This window comes from Syngnathus leptorhynchus, chromosome 5 (genome assembly GCF_054491065.1).
Source record: "Syngnathus leptorhynchus isolate UIUO chromosome 5, UIUO_Slep, whole genome shotgun sequence".
Lineage (NCBI taxonomy): Eukaryota > Metazoa > Chordata > Actinopteri > Syngnathiformes > Syngnathidae > Syngnathus > Syngnathus leptorhynchus.
The window spans coordinates 13,395,292-13,414,926 of record NC_141199.1 but is presented as its reverse complement, the minus strand read 5'-3'; the positions used below and the strand labels follow the sequence as shown (position 1 = coordinate 13,414,926).

Sequence of the window (19,635 nt, the reverse complement as noted above, 5' to 3'; positions counted from 1 at the left end):
CATATTCAAATTAAACACTAATATATTTACAAAAAAAAATGAAGTGAAGTCAAGAGCAAAAGCTTGATTCCTTCTCAGATCATACCCACGTTGAGTCTTTGAGATGAGCTTGTTGAAGGAGGTTAATCGATACCTCGATCCATCAATGAAAATATACAATTCTCAAAACCGATGCCAGCCAAGACACACACCAGCAAAACGATCCTTCCTTGTCATCACATGTATCGTTCAAAAAGTGAACTGATTTTTTTGTATTCACCATTAGTGCAATGAGGTTAGCCTTTGGCTTGCCGTCAGCTTTAGACTCCAGATTCTCGACTGACGTATAAAGGGAGATCGGGCTGCAGTTTATCCAGACTGATCTGGTTCTGAGTGTCCAGCACACACAGCATCTCAACCATCTGATCCTTCACAAATGTCTCCTTGAATCCCACGGGAAGGTCGTCTTGCAAACTTGCTCCTCGGTCACCTTTGACCCCCAGGGTGTCTACCTCCCCTTCGTCCTCATCGTCTCCGCAACAAAGTGCGACCTCATTCTCGTAACAGAAAGCGCTCGGGGAATGAAGGCCCAGGAGGTGGCGGGCTGCCCTCGGAGCAAGAGGTGACGGGGACCGCGAGAAACTCGAAGCGGAGGACGAGGACGCCCGTCTGTGACCTTCCCTTTGACTGAGCTCCCTGGCACTGCAGTGTGGTGTGGTTGGCACTTCGTACGTCTTGTGGAAGCTAGAGTAGTCCACGTGGTAGCGGTTCCCTTTTTCAAAGACCACCGGTTCAAAACGGTGACCCCACAAGATCTCCTTGGCCAAATAGGAACTACGGGCCTGAGTGGTCATCGCCGTGGCTTCCACCATGCCTTCCAGGATGACCACAATCTCAAAGTCTTCCTTCTGAAGATCGGCACTACTCAGGTCATACAGAGGACTGGTCTTGTTGATCTCGTGGACCACCACCAGCGGCGACACTAGAAACAACCGGTCCAGACCGTCATCGTAACCGACGTCGATATCTGTCTGCTCCAAAGGAAGGTACTCGCCCTCAGCGGTCACTTTGGGCCGAATGAGCTGGGCACGCACATGCGCCTCCACGATGTGGCTCTTCCGCATGTTCCCCAGGCGCCACATGAGGCACAGTTTCCCGTCCCGCAAGGCGATGACGGCGTGATGTGAGAATAGCAGAGTCTGAGCCCGTTTTTTGGGACGCACCATCTTGGCCATGATGGTGCCTATCATGAAGGAGTCGATGATGCAGCCCACGATGGACTGCACCACCACGGTCACCACAGCCACTGGGCATTCTTCGGTGACACAACGAAAGCCATATCCAATGGTAGTCTGCGTTTCTATGGAGAAGAGGAACGCCCCGATAAAGCCTTGGATGTGTAGGATACATGGCCGCCACTGATCCCGCCTGTCCTCCGACTTGCTCGGAGAGTCTCCTTCCTTCGTAGGGAAGTGAAGGTCAAAGTCTCCATGAGCCAACGCCACTCCCCAGAAAACCAGACCAAAAAACAACCAGGACAAAAGGAAGGTGGCGGTGAAGATGAGCAGCAGGTAACGCCAGCGTATGTCCACACAGGTGGTAAAAATATCAGCCAGGTATCGACGTTGCTTATCCTCCATGTTATCAAAAACCACGTTACACTGGCCGTTCTTTTTCACAAATCGGCTGCGCAGTCGACTGGTGACCAGGTCGGCTCCGGCGTGTCGACATGACGGCGAAGCCCGGCAGCTGTTGACCGCGGAGTCGTCCGTCACTCTCAAAGACAGAGCCCCTCGTCCTTCTTGGCTTGCAGGATATTTTCCCGCTCCTTCATCCTGGGTCTGCATGCACGACACCGTCAAGGTCTGTTGAGTCAGAGGACTGTGGCCATTGTGGAGGCCCAAGGCTGAGATCTTCAGGGCATCTTCGTCTGTGGAAACAATGCTGTATCTGGAAAACAGGAGAAGAGTGTGACCAATGTTTCGAAACTGTGGGACTACTCAAGTTGACAATTTTATTTTCTTTGCCAAGTGAGCGTGTGTTGTCCTGTGCTTCCTGGAAAGATTCATTTTCCTGTGGGATGGTCACAGTCTCCATGCACTGGGGTCCAAGTTGGGGCAGTGAGCCACCACATTCATCATATTGATCTGTGCTGTATGTGGCAGGTCATGCCTTTTTTTTTTGTAAAGTGCATTACCACCACCCACACTGGAGTAGTCCCTCACCGTGTCATGACTTTCCAGCCAATCAAATGAGACCGACGTCCTTTCGGCCTTAGCGGAGGTCTGTCCTCAAATTCTCTATTTGCCCTTTGGTATGTACATCACGTTTTCGGTATCTTACCTGTTGACTCGCACTGCTCCCATGGCAATGGTGATCATCAGTCTATGTCTGCAAGGGCAGTAATGAAGGTTGGGACGGGCAGTTCCAACCATGAAAGTATTGTTGGCGGACTGAGATACAGTATGAGCTCAGGTGGGTCTCACACTTGGGACCAGCGTCTTCTCATGACATTTTCTAGGAGCAAAAAAAAAAAGTGTAACCTTAGAGAGCTTATTCGAAAAAAAATGATTCATTTTATCCAAGCAATGCGATTAGACAAGTCAAATAGAAGTTGCCACAACATACTGACTCTCGTCTAATGAGAATTTAGTCCTATTTTTACAAAAAAGTTCAAATTCTGAAATATTATTCATATCCAAGCCTGGAGATGTTTTGCCGTATTTATTTCTTTAGTTATTTTTTTCCAAAATAATACTATTACTGACTGTTATCAGCAACTGGTATCAGTAACTGGTATCAGCAGCCCTTGTGAGTACTCAATACCTTAAAATAAAGCCAGTATCGAACCGATACCAATACCCGATATCGGTACTCGTCCACTTTTTAAAGGCTACAGATCAAGCGGCATGTTTCTGGGAATATTATCCAAGCATCCATCCAAATATCCCTCCCCAAAAAAATCAAGCATTTGGCCTTGCCCTAATGCACGGACAGGGCAGACAGTTTTGCGTAATGAAAGCTTATTGATTAGGTCCTTCTAGTGGTTTGCCTTAGGGAGCTTACTCGGGGTGGAAAACCAGACTGGCAACAGTGGGGGCAAAGGTCTAAAAAAGACATGAATCAGTAGTAATCTACTGTTAGAGGAACAATTGATCTACTGGTTGGCCCCATGACAAGGTTGAGGGGTGAGTTTGCTTGGCTTATTATGTCAGAAGCAGGAGAACCAAAAAAGTGTTGCATAAGCAATAGTGTAGCAGGGTCAATCGCATGCAATCCTAAAGGGCATCATCGGTGCTTTGCCAATCACTTCGACATGAGTGCCTTGTGTTAAAGCAAGATAGTAATGGATGGTCTTGGCAATATTTCCAACAACAATATCCATCATCAATAAACACTCTGCCATACACGCAAATACACATCTTGATGGGATTTAGCGTCACGTAACGTGTGTGACTCTCCCAGACTTGCACCAAGGACAGATGTCGCCAACTGGCTTCTGATTGGCCGGATCCCGAGTGATTTTCAACTGGATAATCCCCAAATAGGAGGATGACGTCAACACAACGGCTCCGGCATCTGGAGGAAAATGTCCTCTACGTGAAAGCTCAGCCTTTTTTCTTAAAGACAAGATCAGTGCAACTAGTCCATTATTTTTATTCCATTTTTTCAGTTTGACTCGATCAATATAACGATTCATTCGGTTCAAGTGAGGGCAAACCATTTTACACTGTGTTCATTTCTATTTTCAAATATTTAGGTCAGATCATATTTCGACCCCTACTGAGGTACTTTCACTTTTCAGTCGTTGGGAATAGTAAATTTATTGTGTTGTGCGTTGGCATGGTAACGTTTCTCTTGATAAGGAGAAAAAAAAAGTGTTTTGTTTTTTTTGCTATCGCGGCACACGACACGGATCGGCAGCCACGTGATCTAATCAAGATTCATCGGGAGAAGATCCCGCATGCTTGACGTCAGCCTTATTCAAATTTGTCAGCGAAACCAACATAATCTCATGCAAGGCAAAAGATGGAGAAAGCCCCGGTCAAATACCAGATTATTATGCCTCTTAATCTCTCAGTCCAAACAACAATATGAAAGGTGGTTGCCGCGAGACCCGGCCTGAACTGTCCAATCTGAGCTCTAATGATGTGACCGGAGGGATGAACAGAGAAGAATGAAAGACAGAAAGAATGTGTGAGTGAAAGGTTCTTTCTGAGAAAAAGTGAGATGTTTACAGATTGAACAAAGTGTAAAGAGAAAAGAAGACAGTAGAGATTAAGATGACGAGATTATGACATCAGAGGATGTTACTCCATCTAATGGTATTTGCAACAAAAAAAAAAGCAGAATGAAAGTGTGACAAAGCACAGGAGAATGGAAATATAGAGTACTTGTGATCACTTTATGCAATACTGTGGCTCTCTTAAAAACCCAGCCTATGATATCAATAATAGCTAAAAGTCTAAAAACAATCAAAAAAACTGAAAAGTATAATTTTTTTGGTGTTCTCCGTTTCTACAATACAACCTACAATTAAATAAATTTCAACAAACTGAATAGATCATGTCAGCTTAGCTTCCATTAGCTCTGTACTTTGACTGCACAATATTCTAATTCAGTTTCGAGACAATATTATAATGTGTTTAAACAAGTCATTAAAGACAAAAAGTTTTATGGGGGGGTACTGAAATGTTTTGAGATTAGTTTTTTTTAGACACAGGCAATACATTAGGAATCCTAATTTTTGAAATGACAATTGAAGATTACAGCAGAGTTTCCACCGTCAACTGCAATCAATGCTTGGAAGTATGCAAGTACAAGTTATGATGGGGCAGTTTGCAAACCAAGCTGCATGTGTGACGTACATAGGCCTGATTGGGGCCACGGGAGCTGTCCAGTGCTGAAGATCGATGCACGGCCTGCAGGGACAATCGACAGGCACGAAGAGGAGTGAGGTAGGGGGGTGAGGGGTGATGGGGGGGGGGGGGGGGAGGTTTGGGTGACAAACCCTAACCCTACCCTAAAGTGTAAAATGATTTTATCCATTCAGATGTTTTACCCTCTCTCTGTTTACACTAGCCACATGTTTTACAGTCAGCTTACTCAACCAGATGAACGTTTTGTTGAACTATCGATCCACGTGTTTCTGAGCGTTATTTGAGTTTAAATAGGGGATTCAAAATTGTTTCATATTTTCAGATTTGGATAAAAATTGAAATCAATCCAGCAAGTAGGCAAGATACTCAGCATTTATTTGACGTTCAACTTATTGGTCATATTTCAAGTTAATCATACTCGAAATAAATGATGACACTCACCTTGATGTTCCGGCAGTGTGAATCATTCGGGAACTGTCATTGCCATCATTCTGAGTCTGGTCGCTGCTCACTTTTCTCTACTATTTTCGTAAGTTCTTTTTGTGTGCTTTGTCTTGCACAAACTTGTAAATGTCTCCAATCTGAGCTTGGTCATCGTTGCTCCATAACGGTGAAGCGTTTCACTGCTGCCTCGAGCTTGGGCATCTGCCTCGATCTGTGGCGTGCCTGTGTGAGTGTGTGTATGCGTGTGTGTGTGTGTTTAAGCGAGAGAGATCATGAGAGAGAGAGAAAGAGAGAGAGAGAGGTATGACTATCTTCCAATTTGTATTTGCTATTGTTTTGCCCATTGTGAGGAAATATGTTGTGATTTAGCATCAAGCCAACTCGGGTTTGACTTGAAACGTCACAATTATTTTCAATATTATTGTGACATTTCCAAGGTTTTGAGTTTGGAAAGCTACTTACGATCGTGTGTTGTCCGAAATGTTCTGAAGAATGTGTTCTCTCCATCTCGAGGGGCTTGGTTGGACAAGAATAAAAGAGACGATAATTTCAATTTGAATGCAATATACACCTTAGTCACACTGGATTGGTAGACTAGTAAAATTTGAATATAAAATTATAAATTGATTCTTTGTATTTTTTGCATTATTTTGTATTATTTCGATAATGGCCATTTGCGCCGTTGTGGGAGTGAACGCAGCTGGCTTATTTCCCGGCCAATCGCAGCGACTCCTTTCATTCCTTTTAAATTTAGTGTAAGAGGCGCTATGTGTGGAATTTAAAATTTCATTTCAAATTTTAAAAAAAATCTAAAAAAAATTCCAATTCCTCGATTGTCCTATACTTTAAAGTTAACTGCACAGAAGCCGATGCCTCACGACACTGATCTTCCCTGAGCCGACCTCAGATTCAAACCAGTGCCAAAAAAAGTGATTAAGTTAGTTGAGAGTCATTATGTGCTGATTAAGCAGATATTATATAACAGTTACACGTGCTGGTAATAATGAGAATCTTAATGGTCCATAAGGTCTTCATCGTGTCCTTAGGCTGTGTCCAAAATCACACAACCTCTGGAGAAAAAAAAATTACCATAAACAAATCGCCTGTATGTACAAGTTTGTTTTAGCCTATGTTTTCCTTTGAAACAGTTTTTGGTATATCAGACCAAACTTTTTTAGTTTCCATGGAAACTGTATCTTTGCTTTTTCTCCGTGCGTATAAATACACATACTCTCCCGCCGCGCAATTTATTTTTAAAATGCATTCTTTTTAGTTTGGTGTAACAACAGGTGGGTGTTTTAAGTGCGTGGGTGGGGGGGGAGGATCCTGTATTGCAGCGCCCAGAAACGTGGGCTGAAGGTCAGAGGTCAAAGATTCGTCCGCGTGGGCTGACAAAAGAAACGAGTGGGCTGAGATGAACTTGCAGTCCAAGTAACACATTTGAATGAAGCAAATAAGTAGTCACTGTTTTGTTTTGTTTTTTAAACCACTTGGTGATTTATACAGTCGTGGCTTTAAATGTATTTCTTCCAAAACATGTACAGCACTTATAAACGAGCAATGGACATTTTTTTTCCTCCCCAGACACAAAGCTCACTGAGAAGATCAGGGATTGAATTAACCAACAGAAGGCTTCCTTTGCATCATGGTAACTCTTCTCTTCAGTCCATTTTTAGATTTCTTAGGCAGATGATGAGGTTTTTTTTTTTTTGGGTCTCTGTGGCCCTGCTTGATGACTCCCAAGCTCGCATGTCATGAGAGCCAATTATTCACTTTGAGGGCTCATCCAGGTCAACTTGTTTATAGAAAAGCAGGCCGAGGGGGGCGTGAAAAGTGTGTGTGTGTGTGTGTGTGTGTGTGTGTGTGTGTGTGTGTGTGTGTGTGTGTGTGTGTGTGTGTGTGTGTGTGTGTGTGTGTGTGTGTGTGTGTGTGTGTGTGTGTGTGTGTGTGTGTGTGTGTGTGTGTGTGTGTGTGTCCTAGAGGGGTGCTCCCTGTGAATGAATTAATTTAATCTAAATTTTAATCTTTTAAAAAAAAACTTGATGGGGATTTGTCATTCAGGCAAGATGAAGTAAATTATTCTTCAGTTTTCAATTACATCGTTAGATGAGTCATTCATTAAACGATACGATTATTTTTGTGGTTGTAGTTTGGATTGATGTGGAACGTCATGGTATCATACTGGAAGTTGGATATAATACAGGATGTCTTGTCATCGTTAAAATGCATTTACAATAAGAACAACATTCCTTCTTGTATTGGCTATCCAGCTGTAGCTAACGTTGTGGTTTGTAAGTCAAATCATGCGAAACATATTTTAAATGTTATCAAGGAGACAGTGTTTGCTTGTACTTGGAAATCACTTAGTCTCGGAGGCTTGGTATCAGAGGATACCTAAATTATGCAGTGTTGTACTATAAGTATTAGTTACAGTCTTAAATATATTATGGTGTTGCTTAATATATAGAAAATTATGTTTGTGTGGATGGGATACCATAATAAGCACCCTTTGAGAAACTTTAAGGTAGAAGAAGTTTGTAAGCTAACAGCTGTTTATAAACACACACAAAAAATAGTTGCCTGTTAATGGTTATTACCAACCTGTTTATTTTATAGCCATTTGCCTCTTTGGCTTCATAGTTGTTCATTTTTATTTATTTCATTTTTTTAAATGGGCTGAATTCATTTATACTATTGTTGGCTCTAAAAAGACGCCCCCCTGTGGCTGGAATCTCAAAGTGACCTCAAGACTTGGAACAGGTACAGATATAATTTCATGATTTAAACATTCTGTGATTGATTAGATTGAACATATTAATAATCAATTCAAGGTTTAAATGTTTCTCGTAGGCTAAGGCTAGCCAACCAAAATAGTCAAATAGTTCCTTCTAGATCTTGTCACTTCCAAATGCATTCGTATTATTAGGACCATAGATAATATACAGATATTGGAAATGCTAATGAGTACACAGGCACAAAATGGCATTCCATTCCTTGCTACACACCTTTTATAATTTAATTAGCAGTTACCGGGCAGACTTAGATAAAACCCCTTATTACCAAATTCATACTGTTTGTACTAGTGTGCTGTTCCAGGATCAGATGGTGTGGTTGTCTTTTATTTCACGTCCATGCTGATTCACTGTCATGGCAACCATCTGTGTAGCAACCTCGCCTTCTCCATAAGACAGCTGTCAGAAGTCAGTCCACTTTGTAAAGATGATGGTATCGGATACAACATAGTATCCATGTGGGCCCCGTGTGAGAACCAATCAACTTTAGTTTGGAAGAACTCAACCAAGGAACAATACATCAAAGTTCCAGAACAACCGTTTGAACCTAAAAGCAACTGCTCGGGAGAGGAACCAAAACTTTGAAGAAGGTAAAGACTATTGATAACGTAAGCTTTGATTGAGATGTTTCTGTGTGATCCTGAGCATAATACTAACATTGCTCAACAATTTTTAAATGAGAGATGCAAGTAAACTTTGCCAGATCATATTTTGTGCTGATTCTAATTATGCCCGCATTTTTTGTATCATTTAATTTTCAATAGCTTGCCTGATCAACAAAAGTTAACAATTAATTAAAATGTTTTAATACTTGTTATTCTCATTATACAAAGAGTCTCCTGGGAAATAAGTCAACACTAACACTAATATTAACTGAAAGCTAGTCAATCATAATTTAATAATGACTCAATGGCAGATGCCGGAGGACGACAGGTGACATGTCTCTACCATCCGAGGACTTCTATTGCAGGCGTTTCCAGCCCAACACCTTTGACCCGTCTCGTTGCAGCACCTGCCTGCGGCCAGATCACATGCACCTTAACGCTGCACCTGAAGATGCTTCACAAAAGTGGGTGTGTACATGACACAGTCAAAAATCTCGGTGTTACACCGCATGCGCCACAACTTAGACCTGCTTTCAGATGGTCTAAAGTTCAGTCTACTTCCAGCCACCTAATTATCAGGAGTGTCAGGGACATGGAAAAGAAAACACTGGAGGTGGTGACACATTGGCTTGATTGAGGTCATGATATCAAACAACCTGCTGTTGGAATCTAGATGATTAATTGATGATAGTTCATCGGAAGCACGGGGAATCTTTTGTCATATGAGACGACCAGATGACACACCCAAACTCTTATGGTCCACCAGGAATAACATTGCGTTAACTTTTAGTATGAAATACAAAAGGAGCAGGACGGATTTTGAAATCTGGAGGATCAAAACGTATCCACTAATGAGTGTTGAGGCAAAAAAGGAATCAAGATAAGAGTCATGTGGGCGGCTCTTGCAATGCAAAAGAGAAATGAAATAATTATGAGGGTGAGCAGGGACTAGCTTGTGTTACGTCCGGCGTGCAGTCGAAGCGTTAGCTCCGCTAGATGAATGAAGAGGGTCATAATTGTCGGTGGAAGCTGATTTGGATGGAAGATAAAGGTGACGGTAAGTGCAACTATTGTATTGTGAAAAAATATTATTTTAATGTGGTCTAATTAAATTCGCTGTAATGAGCAAACAAAAATTGGACAAATTAAAAATGTATCCTTTTTCTATATTGATGATAGGGATGATTGATTGTATCTTGTTTTTTCTCTCATTTTTCAGGAGTTGGGTGATGATGAGCAAGTCTTATCTGAGGTGAACTCAAGTGCCAGCGGTGATGACATCACAGATACTTGGAACTACGAATGGAGTCTTGTCCGCAGTTTGAGTCCTGAGTGCGAACTTGATATCTGTGACACTGACACACAATCTAGGTGACACGTTATAAAAGTCTTTAAGCCTGTTTTTTTTTTTATTTTTTTTTTATTTCCGCATCGGCACACACTTAGCAGCACCCAATTCATCAATCTGTTGTTGTCCCTCATTTTTCAGCTCTACAAATAATAGTGCTGGTCCAGAGAGGAGCAGGTCCCCAAGTTCAGAGAGGAATTGTGTCACTCTCGAAGATATGACCCGGATGGACCCTTCTCCCATTCGCAGTGCTGGGAGTCCCTGGATGGACGAGAGGAGAGACAGGAACAGATCCCGAAGAACTTCAGGTCACTACACATAACACAACACTGGCAAAAAATCATTTGATATTTTCAGACTGCTTACCTCATTCCGATTCCGGTGATTATAATTGTTTGGATTTCAGAGTCCAGAAGAGTCAGGGAACAAGAAAGTGGCTACTTCTCTCCAGACCGAAGAACTGATAGTGAACATCTGACAGAGGATGTCAACAAAAAGTCGTATCACTACTACGAGAGGGGTCGCCCACTCCCCAACAACTACGTTCCTGAACCCAAAGCCTCTGTCCCGTATCGGAACATCAATCTCGGTATTCCCTCCCAGAGGAGGAACCCTGAAACGTACATGCTGGACACTTGGAGAAGCGAATCTCCTCAGAGGTATTCATACCACTCCAATTTCCGAAGGGGGACTGAGTCATTGAGGAACTCTCCAACACGTCATAGCTCAGTGAGCCCAGACAGACACAAGAGCTCAGACCACCGAATGCGTTCTCTCTCCAGAAGTGAGACTCGATCTCATGGCTCAGCTCACCTTCCCTCTCAGCGTACATCCAGCAGGTCCAGCTCATCACGTAGACGGGGCTCCTTTGCTTCTCGAACGGTGTCACCATCTAGACTAACAGCTTCTCACAAGCGCACCGACTCCTCCTTTTCACAAAATGGTGGCTATGAAGCACAAGGAGGATGTAGCCGAGAATCTAAAAGTCCATCACTAGCTTCCCACAAGCACAGTTTAGACTCTGAGAAGCTCTACAGAAATCTGGAGTCCATCTCCCGCCGCACCTCTTCTTCAATATTTCAACAGAACACGAATGAGGGATACCAAAGATCTCCTCGAAGCAGAGAAGGGTCTCTGTCTAGAAATGGCTCACACAGCAACACCTTACCGAAACTAAGCGCCTCTCCTGGATCCTGGCAGGGATCCTCACAGTCTGTGCTGGGCATTCCCATCTCTCGTGGTTTGAAACATGGCGCGGATCTCCAGGGGCCATCGCCGCCACCCGTTGCGATCACGGAAATGGACGAGAGCAAAAATACGAAGATCAGTCGTGACAGGAGCAGGAGTAACGTGAGGAGCGGCATGGAGGCCTTGCTCCTCTCTGAAACCAAGACGGCTGTGCAAGAGCTCGAGGAGGTAAGTCACGTGCGTTTTATGAAGTTGACACATCTGCCACAAAATTAGGCACCTCCGCACAGCCCAATGAAGACGTAAATATTTATGATGCCGCAAAAGATGTCAGCCATCGCTCATAATATTCCTACTTTTCTAACTCTGAGGTGGGGCTGACAATTGAAGACTACATCGTACTGGCTGACATTCCGACAATCCAAGTGGAGTCAGAGGAAGACTTTCCGGGTCTGACGAAGAGGAACCAGAGTCCTAGTCCTTGTAGAGAGCAAAGGTTTCGGACTCAAAGGTTGGTGGTGGCATCACAGCTGTAGCATAAAATACAATGATTTCTTGTGTGGGGTGACAGATTAGCAAAAACTCCGATTGTAAACTTAGTTATTAGACATTTTCACCAATTATTTATGGACATTGTTAATTAAAATACTTTTGGGAGGGTAGATTTTGATGGATATTATTGGGAGCATGAAAGAAAATGAGATTTAATACGAGATTGACATTGTTACATTGTTACAATTAACTTTTTGTTTTTGTTTAATTACCTTCATATGCAATCGTGAAGCTATCAACCTCAGGCCGAATTCTACAGTTGGAATTTTGCTTCGGATGAGAGAGGCAGAGGTAGAGAGCGAGGGAGAGACAGGAGAGAGAAGAAAGACTCGGAGAACGGTCGCTTATCACAAAGACAGACGACAACATCTCTCCATATAGAGGTGCCATTTTTTTTTTTTTTTAAACCAAAACATCAACAATCTGTTTAACACCGCGGTCATTCCATCACAGAATTCAGACAAGCAAATTGGGGAGCAAAGAGACGCAAAGCCGGATGAGCGAGGACTTCACGACTATCCGCAGACACAGGTGAAGATTTTGTATATATGTAGGGCGAAGAAAATGATGTATTCATTTATTCCTCCAAAGCAGTACCGCGGCTATCGTTGCCAATTGCCAACTTAAATTTTTTGTAGAATCATTCGAGCAACACAGCCATAGTAAAAACTTCATTTCATGTCTAATTTCATTGATTTCCACTCTTACATTGGATACCATCAACCATGTGAGTAGCTTTTCTTTTTTATTTTTCATTTTCTTTTGTTCACACTTTGATAGGTTAGATTTTTTTTTTTAAATACAACTTAGCCCAGCCTTTCTGTTTTGCATTCTTTATTGCTCCGACACCATATTTCTTCAAATAGTGGCTTCCCCTAAAACGGATCCCATGCCCCAGTTAATCCCAACGTACGCAATTTATTTTACTATTGTAATTACAACCCGTTCAGTTACCATATGAAGAAATATGTCAGCTTTTTTTTCCTGTTTATTCTAATAGTGGCACACACTACTCAGAGTTTTTTTTTATTTTTTTTTTAAGTTTGGTCTTCTTTGTTTTATCTGTCGTAACGGACACGGAAACCACATTTAAATGCTTACTCATACTTCTGTCTCCAGATGCTGTGACTCTGAAGGGGTGGATGTCTCGACTGGATGAAAACGACAAGGTCAAAACAATTTCTTATCTTTCTTCATTCATTTTGTACAATTGCCACGAATATATTGGAAACCATTTTGTTGTTGGTTTTTTTTTCACAGTGGAGGAAACACTGGTTTGTTCTGGATGATGAGTCGCTGAAATATTACAAGGACCCAGAGGCTGAGAAGGTATTTGATAAAACACTAACTTATCGCTGGTGTCAGACGGAACCCTCTTAGCACTTCTCAGGAAACCAAAAACACGACATGTTTGTTAAGCCAATAATATATTGCATTGCATCATTAAAGAAAGCGAAGCCATTTGCAACACTTGCTCAATTCTTTGTAGAAATAATAAACGGTACAGCTTTGAAAAAAAATAAAAATTGACCTAATTCGGATAAAAAAGGCTTCCCGCCTGACAATGACTTCAAGATTTCTCACACTTGTTATTTAACTGTATGTCGCATCAGTTGCTGGTTTTTTTTTTAGGGCTTCCCAAATTCTGATTTATTCATGGTATTTCATAACTCAAGTTATCTATGAATTCATAGACTGCTGTTTGTTTTCTTCTTGTGCAATAGTCAGATGACTTGGACGGAGAGATTCACTTATTCACTTGTGTCAACGTGTCAGACTGGGATGTGGAAAAAAACTACGGCCTCCAGATTCAAGTATTTCACTTATTTTCCCCCACTTGGCTAATTGACTTACAAAATGTACCAGGATATCAGCATTGTTTATTACCCTGCTCAGTTTCATATCTATTATATGTTTGACTGCTTCCTGTTTAACGACGTGTGTGTGTGTGTGTGTGTGTGTGTGTGTGTGTGTGTGTGTGTGTGTGTGTGTGTGTGTGTGTGTGTGTGTGTGTGTGTGTGTGTGTGTGTGTGTGTGTGTGTGTGTGTGTGTGTGTGTGTGTGTGTGTGTGTGCGTGTGTTTACTGGGTTTTTTGATTACTTTTAGACAAAGAGGGCAGTGTTCACTCTCTCTGCAGTGACCTCTAGATTGCGGCGGAACTGGGTGACGTTACTGAAGCAGGCCATCCAGAACAACACGCAGTGAGTGTGGCTCCATACTGGAAACTGGTTTGAAAGAAAAAAAAAAAATAGCCTGTGGTAAAAGCCTGTCGAGTCTAAAAATGCCTTTTCTGACATGGCTTAGATCATATTCCAATCCCAAAATACATCATTGACCCTTAGGGTTTGGTTAAAGAAGATAGATTACTGTTTTGTTAAAGAAAAAAAGAAAAAATATGGTAAACAAGAAGAAAGCGATTTTAAAAAGAAAAAAAAGGTCAAACAAATTTCAATCACAATGAAATAAAGATCAAAAGCATTAAAAATTAATTGACTGCAATAAAACCAGCTCCATCACATTTTTTCAGTACTGTGTTTTTAGTTTTCGATTTTTGCCATTTGCTAAAAAGGCTTCTACATTAATGTCAATGGGTTGAGACCACTTATTTGTGGGGGTGTTCAGGAAAGTAACAATAAATACTACTACGAGAAACAAAAAAACAAAATAAGTTGAACACACACATTTGATAATAATATTTTGTCAAATTCTCATCTCTTCCAAGAATAAAGGAATGTCGCAAGGAGTCGTAAATTCCCGGGTTCATCAAAGACGTGCGTTTGGGTGGTCTGTCGGCGACGAGGCCTCCTATCTTTCTTCTGATGTGTAACCTTAGCCCCTTCACTTTGCCCCGTTCTCCCCTCAGCCAATCAGAAAGCGGCAGCCAGAAAGAGAACCCCCTCTCCCGCGGCCCGTCGCCATGCCAACCGGCTGCTCGCTTCACCTGTTCCGACAGCACAGCTGCCCGCTCCCCTCCGGTTGAAGGCCTCCTCCATCCGCCAGCAGACGTGGACGTGCGCGCGGAGGTGAGCTCCGAACCTCTCAGACGAGAAGAACAGGAGGAGGGTTGGGACCGCGATTGGGCTAAGCGGCTGGAGGAGAGGAACAAGTGGTTTGAGGACGCTGCCCCCTTCAGTGAGATGAGCAGCCGGTGGGACTGCATGGAGCTGAAGAGGGGAAGTGTACCCGTGCCCGTCATTGACCCCACGGACTCAGAGGTCAACAGGAAGTGGATGGAATTTGAGAGCCTGTCATTTAGAGATATGAGCGTGCAGTCACTCATCGGATTCCAGGCCTCTGATTCTCACGTTGACACCCAGAACTGTCACTCAAGAACTGACAAGGATGAAGGGTTTGTCACCAGTTCCCCAAGTGACTTTTCAAGGGAGGCTCCCGCAACTGTAAACGGGTCACACATTGTTCAAACAAACACAACCGAAGCCCTTCAAAAGGAGGTGAGGAATGTATTTGGAGACTTTTACTTGCAGGGCCGGAGCGGGACTCATTTTTATAGCTAACACAGAGCGGCTCATTTAGGTTCACGCCATGAAGATATCTGAAATAGCTTACTATTCTCTCGAACAATATTCATATTGTAAATGATGAAAAATCTAAATTATTAAATATGCTCACAAGATCACTATCAGTGTTTACGTCAACAAATATGAGAACGGAAATAGTTCAAATGGACAGAAAAAGACATCATCGGTTAAATTTTGGGGCGATTAAAGATGTCTTCAATGACCGAGAAGAAATCAGGTTGCCATCGATCCAATTTTTCTGGATCACATTACCTGAGTCATTACAAATCTAGAATGGCTTGAGCACTATACTAATAAAAATGCCATATGGAATTGCATTTCCATTCATCTTCTCCATTTTCATCTTCCAGGCGTTGTCGCTTAGAGCACAAATGGAGAGTATTAAAAGAGAGCGTGGTGCCAAGCTGATAAACGTGGACAGCCCATGTGGACCCGGGGCCCCCTGCGTGGCCCGGCTTGAAGCCATGGAAGCATCCCATCGCAAAGAAGTGCGAGAGCTGCAGGAAAAACACGAGACAGAGATCGGCGAGTTAGAGGCACGAAAAAACAAAATGCTGGGGGAGGAACGGCAAGCCTCTGTTAAAGGTGGAGTCCAAAGAGCATTTATTTATTAACAGTATTAAAAAATGGCATCATTGTATATTTTAAAATCTAATATTATTTATAAAACACAATGAAAAGATAACAGCTCCCATGATAACACACATCTGCTGGTAGTGAACCATGTGATGTTTTAGCACGAGGCAGGAATCGTTTCCTGATTAGCAAACATTATTATTACAGCCATGGAGGCCCTGAAAGCAGCCCACAAAGAGGAGCTGGAGAAGGCCAGGCGGCTGCCTGGGGGAGACGCACGTGTGGAGGCATCTTGCAGAAGCCACATGTACCAAATCATACAATCTCTCCGTGACTCCGTGTGTCCTCGAGTTCCAGTTCACCACACTAGTGTACTGTATACTGCAGGGCATCAAACTCTGGCCCGTGGGCCAAATCTGGCCCGCAGTGTCATTATATTTGGCCCGCCGGGACAAATTCTCCTTCGACTTTATGTGTCGATACTAAAATGACAAATTGTTGAGATGTTGCTAGTTTTTTACCATTCATTTTTTTTCACGAGACGTTCATACATTTATTTGCCTTGACAGTCATAATGACCCGCCGAAGGAAACTATGACTACAATTCGCCCCGTGACAAAAATGATGTGTTTGTCATTTGTGTTTGTCAGGCCGCCGGTGGACGTGTGGCATCGTGAGTTAGATGTCCTGTCTGAACGTTTCTCTGAGAAATGTATACAGCTGAGCATCACCGAGCAGAGCAGCCAAAGAAAAGAAAGCGATCTGGAATGCAAAGAGAGAGAGTTGCAACAGCTTTGGAGAGAGAACCAGGTCAATAATATCCAGAGTTCTATATGGTGCACTATAAACAACTTAAATTATGCTCGCCCCGTTTGATTGTGCTACATTGCTTAACCTCATCAGTCAAAGCATATAAGTGACTTTTTTTTTTTTTTTTTGCAGGAGCTTAAAGCCAAGCTGGCAGAAGAGATTAGCCGCATGCGCTATTTCATCACGGGACAGAGGCCGGACGTGCGGTCCCTTGGCAACGTGGCATCAGAAGTTGAGGTAGTGACAGCGGTAATCTGTAGCTGAATTCAAATTTATGCAATTTCAACTCTTACATAAAAACCGTAGGGAAACTGTGACCAGCTGGCCGCACCCTGGCCTAGTTCTATTGTTTTGTTTTAATTGTACCTGAAATTGGATTTGGCAGACGTGTGCTGAGGGATCTTGGATCCAATTTAAAGAGACAAATTGTTAGAGCAAGGGTGCTTAATGTGTTGCCTCCCATCCCAGTAATGAGTCCCTGATGCATCATTATCATACTTTATTTATCATGGCCTTGTTAGTTTCCCCATGTTTGGTTTCATTGAGCAGCACACACTGCCCTCTACTGGTTAATTAGCGAATCTCTCTAGAATGGCGCTCCCCACGCTAATGATTGAAAACCCGTTTTAACCAAATTCTCGTCATGCATAAAATGGCAGCTATAAATCATCATCCATCAGGGTGGGCTTTTTTATTATTATTATTAAGCATTTTTATGGGACTTGTCGGAATACTTATGATCCTGAGAAATGATTGTCGTTTGTTACAGTAATGACTCATTATTTTCATAGTTTTTTAAAAACAGCTAATAAATGTACATTTTCAATGAGCATGATTTTGAAATCATGAAGCGTGTAGCTTCCACTTTGATTGTTCTGACTGCTGTAAAAGATAGCAAGTTGGTGAAAATATTAGCTACTTTGTCCTATCTAAAAATATCTAGTGTGTAGATGTTGGGTAGATGTCAAAGGTCAGATTATAATGATTTTTATTCTCCATTTCCAAAGCCTCAATCCAAAACATATTCAAGCTCCTTGAACGTTTCCTCTCTTAGATGGTGCTTCGAGCCAAAGAAAACGAGGTGCAGTCTCTTAAGAAAGAGGTCAGCTGCCTTCAAAGTGAAATCCAGTCTCTCACTAAGGTATGATGGATACAAATGACATATCACTGGCTATAGCATTATAGCCAAGGCTACATTATTTTAGCAAGGAGTGCTCAATTATTCTTTCTTTTAGGAGAAGGAGGCAGCCTATGAGCGCTACAAGGAGGCTTATGTGGAGCAGAGTGATTTGAAGGGTCGAAGCAGGTTAGAGATGGCTGCTCTCAATGAACACTTGAGACTAGTCAACGCTGCACGACAGGAGAGAGCGAGGGAAGCCTGTGACCAATGAAGCTAACTCGTAAAAACCTCATTCAATGCAAATAAAGAAAATTCCCCACAAGTGATACAACAAAACTTGTGACGCCACCACGCAGATGGTTTTTGACTTGCTTTATTGAGTTCACAAGATGCAAACAAGAGTGAATGCTTTTAATTATTTAAAGCCTCACATGATATGAGAATTTCAAATATGTTAAGGTGACAGATAAAGTGGAGGACAGAGGATGGAGATGGGCAGAGGTAGGTGGATGTATCTGGAAGGACAGATGCCTCATCTTCCTCGTTTTCCTTCTGCCTTATGATATTCTTGGACTCAACAATGCACCCTGTACATAATTAAAAAAAAAAAAACAGGTCAAGTTGAAGAATGCAACACAAACTAAAACAGCACAAATTGGGCACGTCTTACCCAAGGTTGCATAAATCAGTGTCAGTTCAGTCGTCGTCGTCATCATCCTCTGGAACGAAGATATCATGCTCTTCCAATAGAGCAGCAAAGTTCTTGCTGATTAGAGTTCCCACATAGAGAAATGGCACCACCACTGCAGTCATGCGGATGAGACCGAAGGGCGTCTAATTGGAACAATGCCAAAATATGGATGTTAGACTTTAAAAAGTCGATGACCCAAGATTAATATTTGTTGATGCATATAAATTCGTGTTTGTGCACTAATCGGATTATTCAGATTATATATGATCATAATGGAGTAATTAAAGCCCAACAGGGAAGGTTAATATGAACTACCCAAAAATACAGGAATTTCTTTAGTTCGTATGGGAGCAAAAGAGAGGGAAATATTTGAATTATAAATATTGACAAATCACTCAACGCTTACAGTGTACTGTACTGCATTAGTCATCGTTTGCGCTGGACATTTTTGCGCATACGGCAAAAAAAAAAAAAGCAGCATTTGGTAGGAGCGTTTTCTTTAAAGAACTCGACAACAAAGAAAATATTAGTTAAATTTATGATAATTGCAATGCTATTTTCTTCCGAAGAGAGTAATTCCAATCATCCGCTATTGTTTTTATTATATAGCCAAAATGTATTTCCTGATATTGCCTGTAACTTGTGTAAACACGCGTTCATTGGCTCATTTGACAAATACAGACCCGTATCAGCATAGCGATTGGCTAAAAGAGATGTCATAAAACGTGAAATCCCGCCCACATGGTTAGTCATTTTTCTCGCATTGACAAGACGACCTCCAAAAACACTTACTTTATCTGGTTTTGGTAGGATTGCCCCCGATGACGACGAAACTGCATTTCGAGTTTGCGTCGTCCTGTTTAGATATGATGTTTTTGAAGCATTGTTACGAGTCAGTAGTCCAGCATTCCTGATGTTCGGTCGCAGGGAGAACCGTAAAATACTCGTCGCCATTTTTCCCAATGTAAAATTGTGGGCGGTGGCAAAAAAATGACGTTCCGGGTGTTTCCTTTGGATGACGTCAGTTTCATTTGCAGCCTTTATCATACACGGGGTCGAAGTTGAATTACTTTTTAAATGCTATTAAACCAAGATCGTCGAATTAAGTAAT

The 19,635-nt window shown here is 42.2% G+C and overlaps 3 protein-coding genes across 3 annotated transcripts; 1 reads left to right on the top strand and 2 right to left on the bottom strand.

The window, feature by feature from the left end:
* Window positions 1–299: 299 nt before the first annotated feature.
* Window positions 300–2,414, bottom strand: LOC147057049 (ATP-sensitive inward rectifier potassium channel 12-like). The gene is made up of 2 exons (XM_085911174.1): window positions 2,323–2,414; window positions 300–1,929 (listed from the first exon to the last, which is right to left on the bottom strand). Exons 1-2 carry the CDS (start codon window positions 2,412–2,414, stop codon window positions 300–302), a joined length of 1,722 nt encoding a protein of 573 aa, XP_085767300.1.
* A 9,893-nt stretch (window positions 2,415–12,307) lies between these two features.
* On the top strand, window positions 12,308–18,112 carry LOC147057048 (TRIO and F-actin-binding protein-like). The gene is made up of 12 exons (XM_085912625.1): window positions 12,308–12,319; window positions 12,908–12,957; window positions 13,049–13,117; window positions 13,513–13,602; window positions 13,895–13,989; window positions 14,652–15,240; window positions 15,678–15,912; window positions 16,111–16,210; window positions 16,554–16,713; window positions 16,846–16,950; window positions 17,768–17,854; window positions 17,949–18,112. The coding sequence occupies exons 2-12, from the start codon at window positions 12,931–12,933 to the stop codon at window positions 18,102–18,104; spliced, it is 1,713 nt and encodes a 570-aa protein (XP_085768751.1). The 5' UTR covers window positions 12,308–12,319; window positions 12,908–12,930; the 3' UTR covers window positions 18,105–18,112.
* A 78-nt stretch (window positions 18,113–18,190) lies between these two features.
* smdt1b (single-pass membrane protein with aspartate-rich tail 1b) lies at window positions 18,191–19,549 on the bottom strand. The gene is made up of 3 exons (XM_085912609.1): window positions 19,317–19,549; window positions 18,504–18,667; window positions 18,191–18,420 (listed from the first exon to the last, which is right to left on the bottom strand). The coding sequence occupies exons 1-2, from the start codon at window positions 19,476–19,478 to the stop codon at window positions 18,530–18,532; spliced, it is 300 nt and encodes a 99-aa protein (XP_085768735.1). The 5' UTR covers window positions 19,479–19,549; the 3' UTR covers window positions 18,191–18,420; window positions 18,504–18,529.
* Between the last annotated feature and the right edge of the window lie 86 nt (window positions 19,550–19,635).

Bases quoted from the DNA above. Each gene is read 5' to 3' on its own strand.
- LOC147057049 (XM_085911174.1), bottom strand. From the start codon at position 2,414: ATGGTTGGAACTGCCCGTCCCAACCTTCATTACTGCCCTTGCAGACAT. The intron at 1,930-2,322 runs GTAAGATACCGA...CCTGTTTTCCAG, and splicing joins GGAGCAGTGCGAGTCAACAG to ATACAGCATTGTTTCCACAG.
- smdt1b (XM_085912609.1), bottom strand. From the start codon at position 19,478: ATGGCGACGAGTATTTTACGGTTCTCCCTGCGACCGAACATCAGGAAT. The intron at 18,668-19,316 runs GTAAGTGTTTTT...TGTTCCAATTAG, and splicing joins TCCTACCAAAACCAGATAAA to ACGCCCTTCGGTCTCATCCG.
- LOC147057048 (XM_085912625.1), top strand. From the start codon at position 12,931: ATGTCTCGACTGGATGAAAACGACAAG. The intron at 13,603-13,894 runs GTATTTCACTTA...GATTACTTTTAG, and splicing joins ACTACGGCCTCCAGATTCAA to ACAAAGAGGGCAGTGTTCAC. The intron at 15,913-16,110 runs GTGGAGTCCAAA...TTATTATTACAG, and splicing joins ACGGCAAGCCTCTGTTAAAG to CCATGGAGGCCCTGAAAGCA.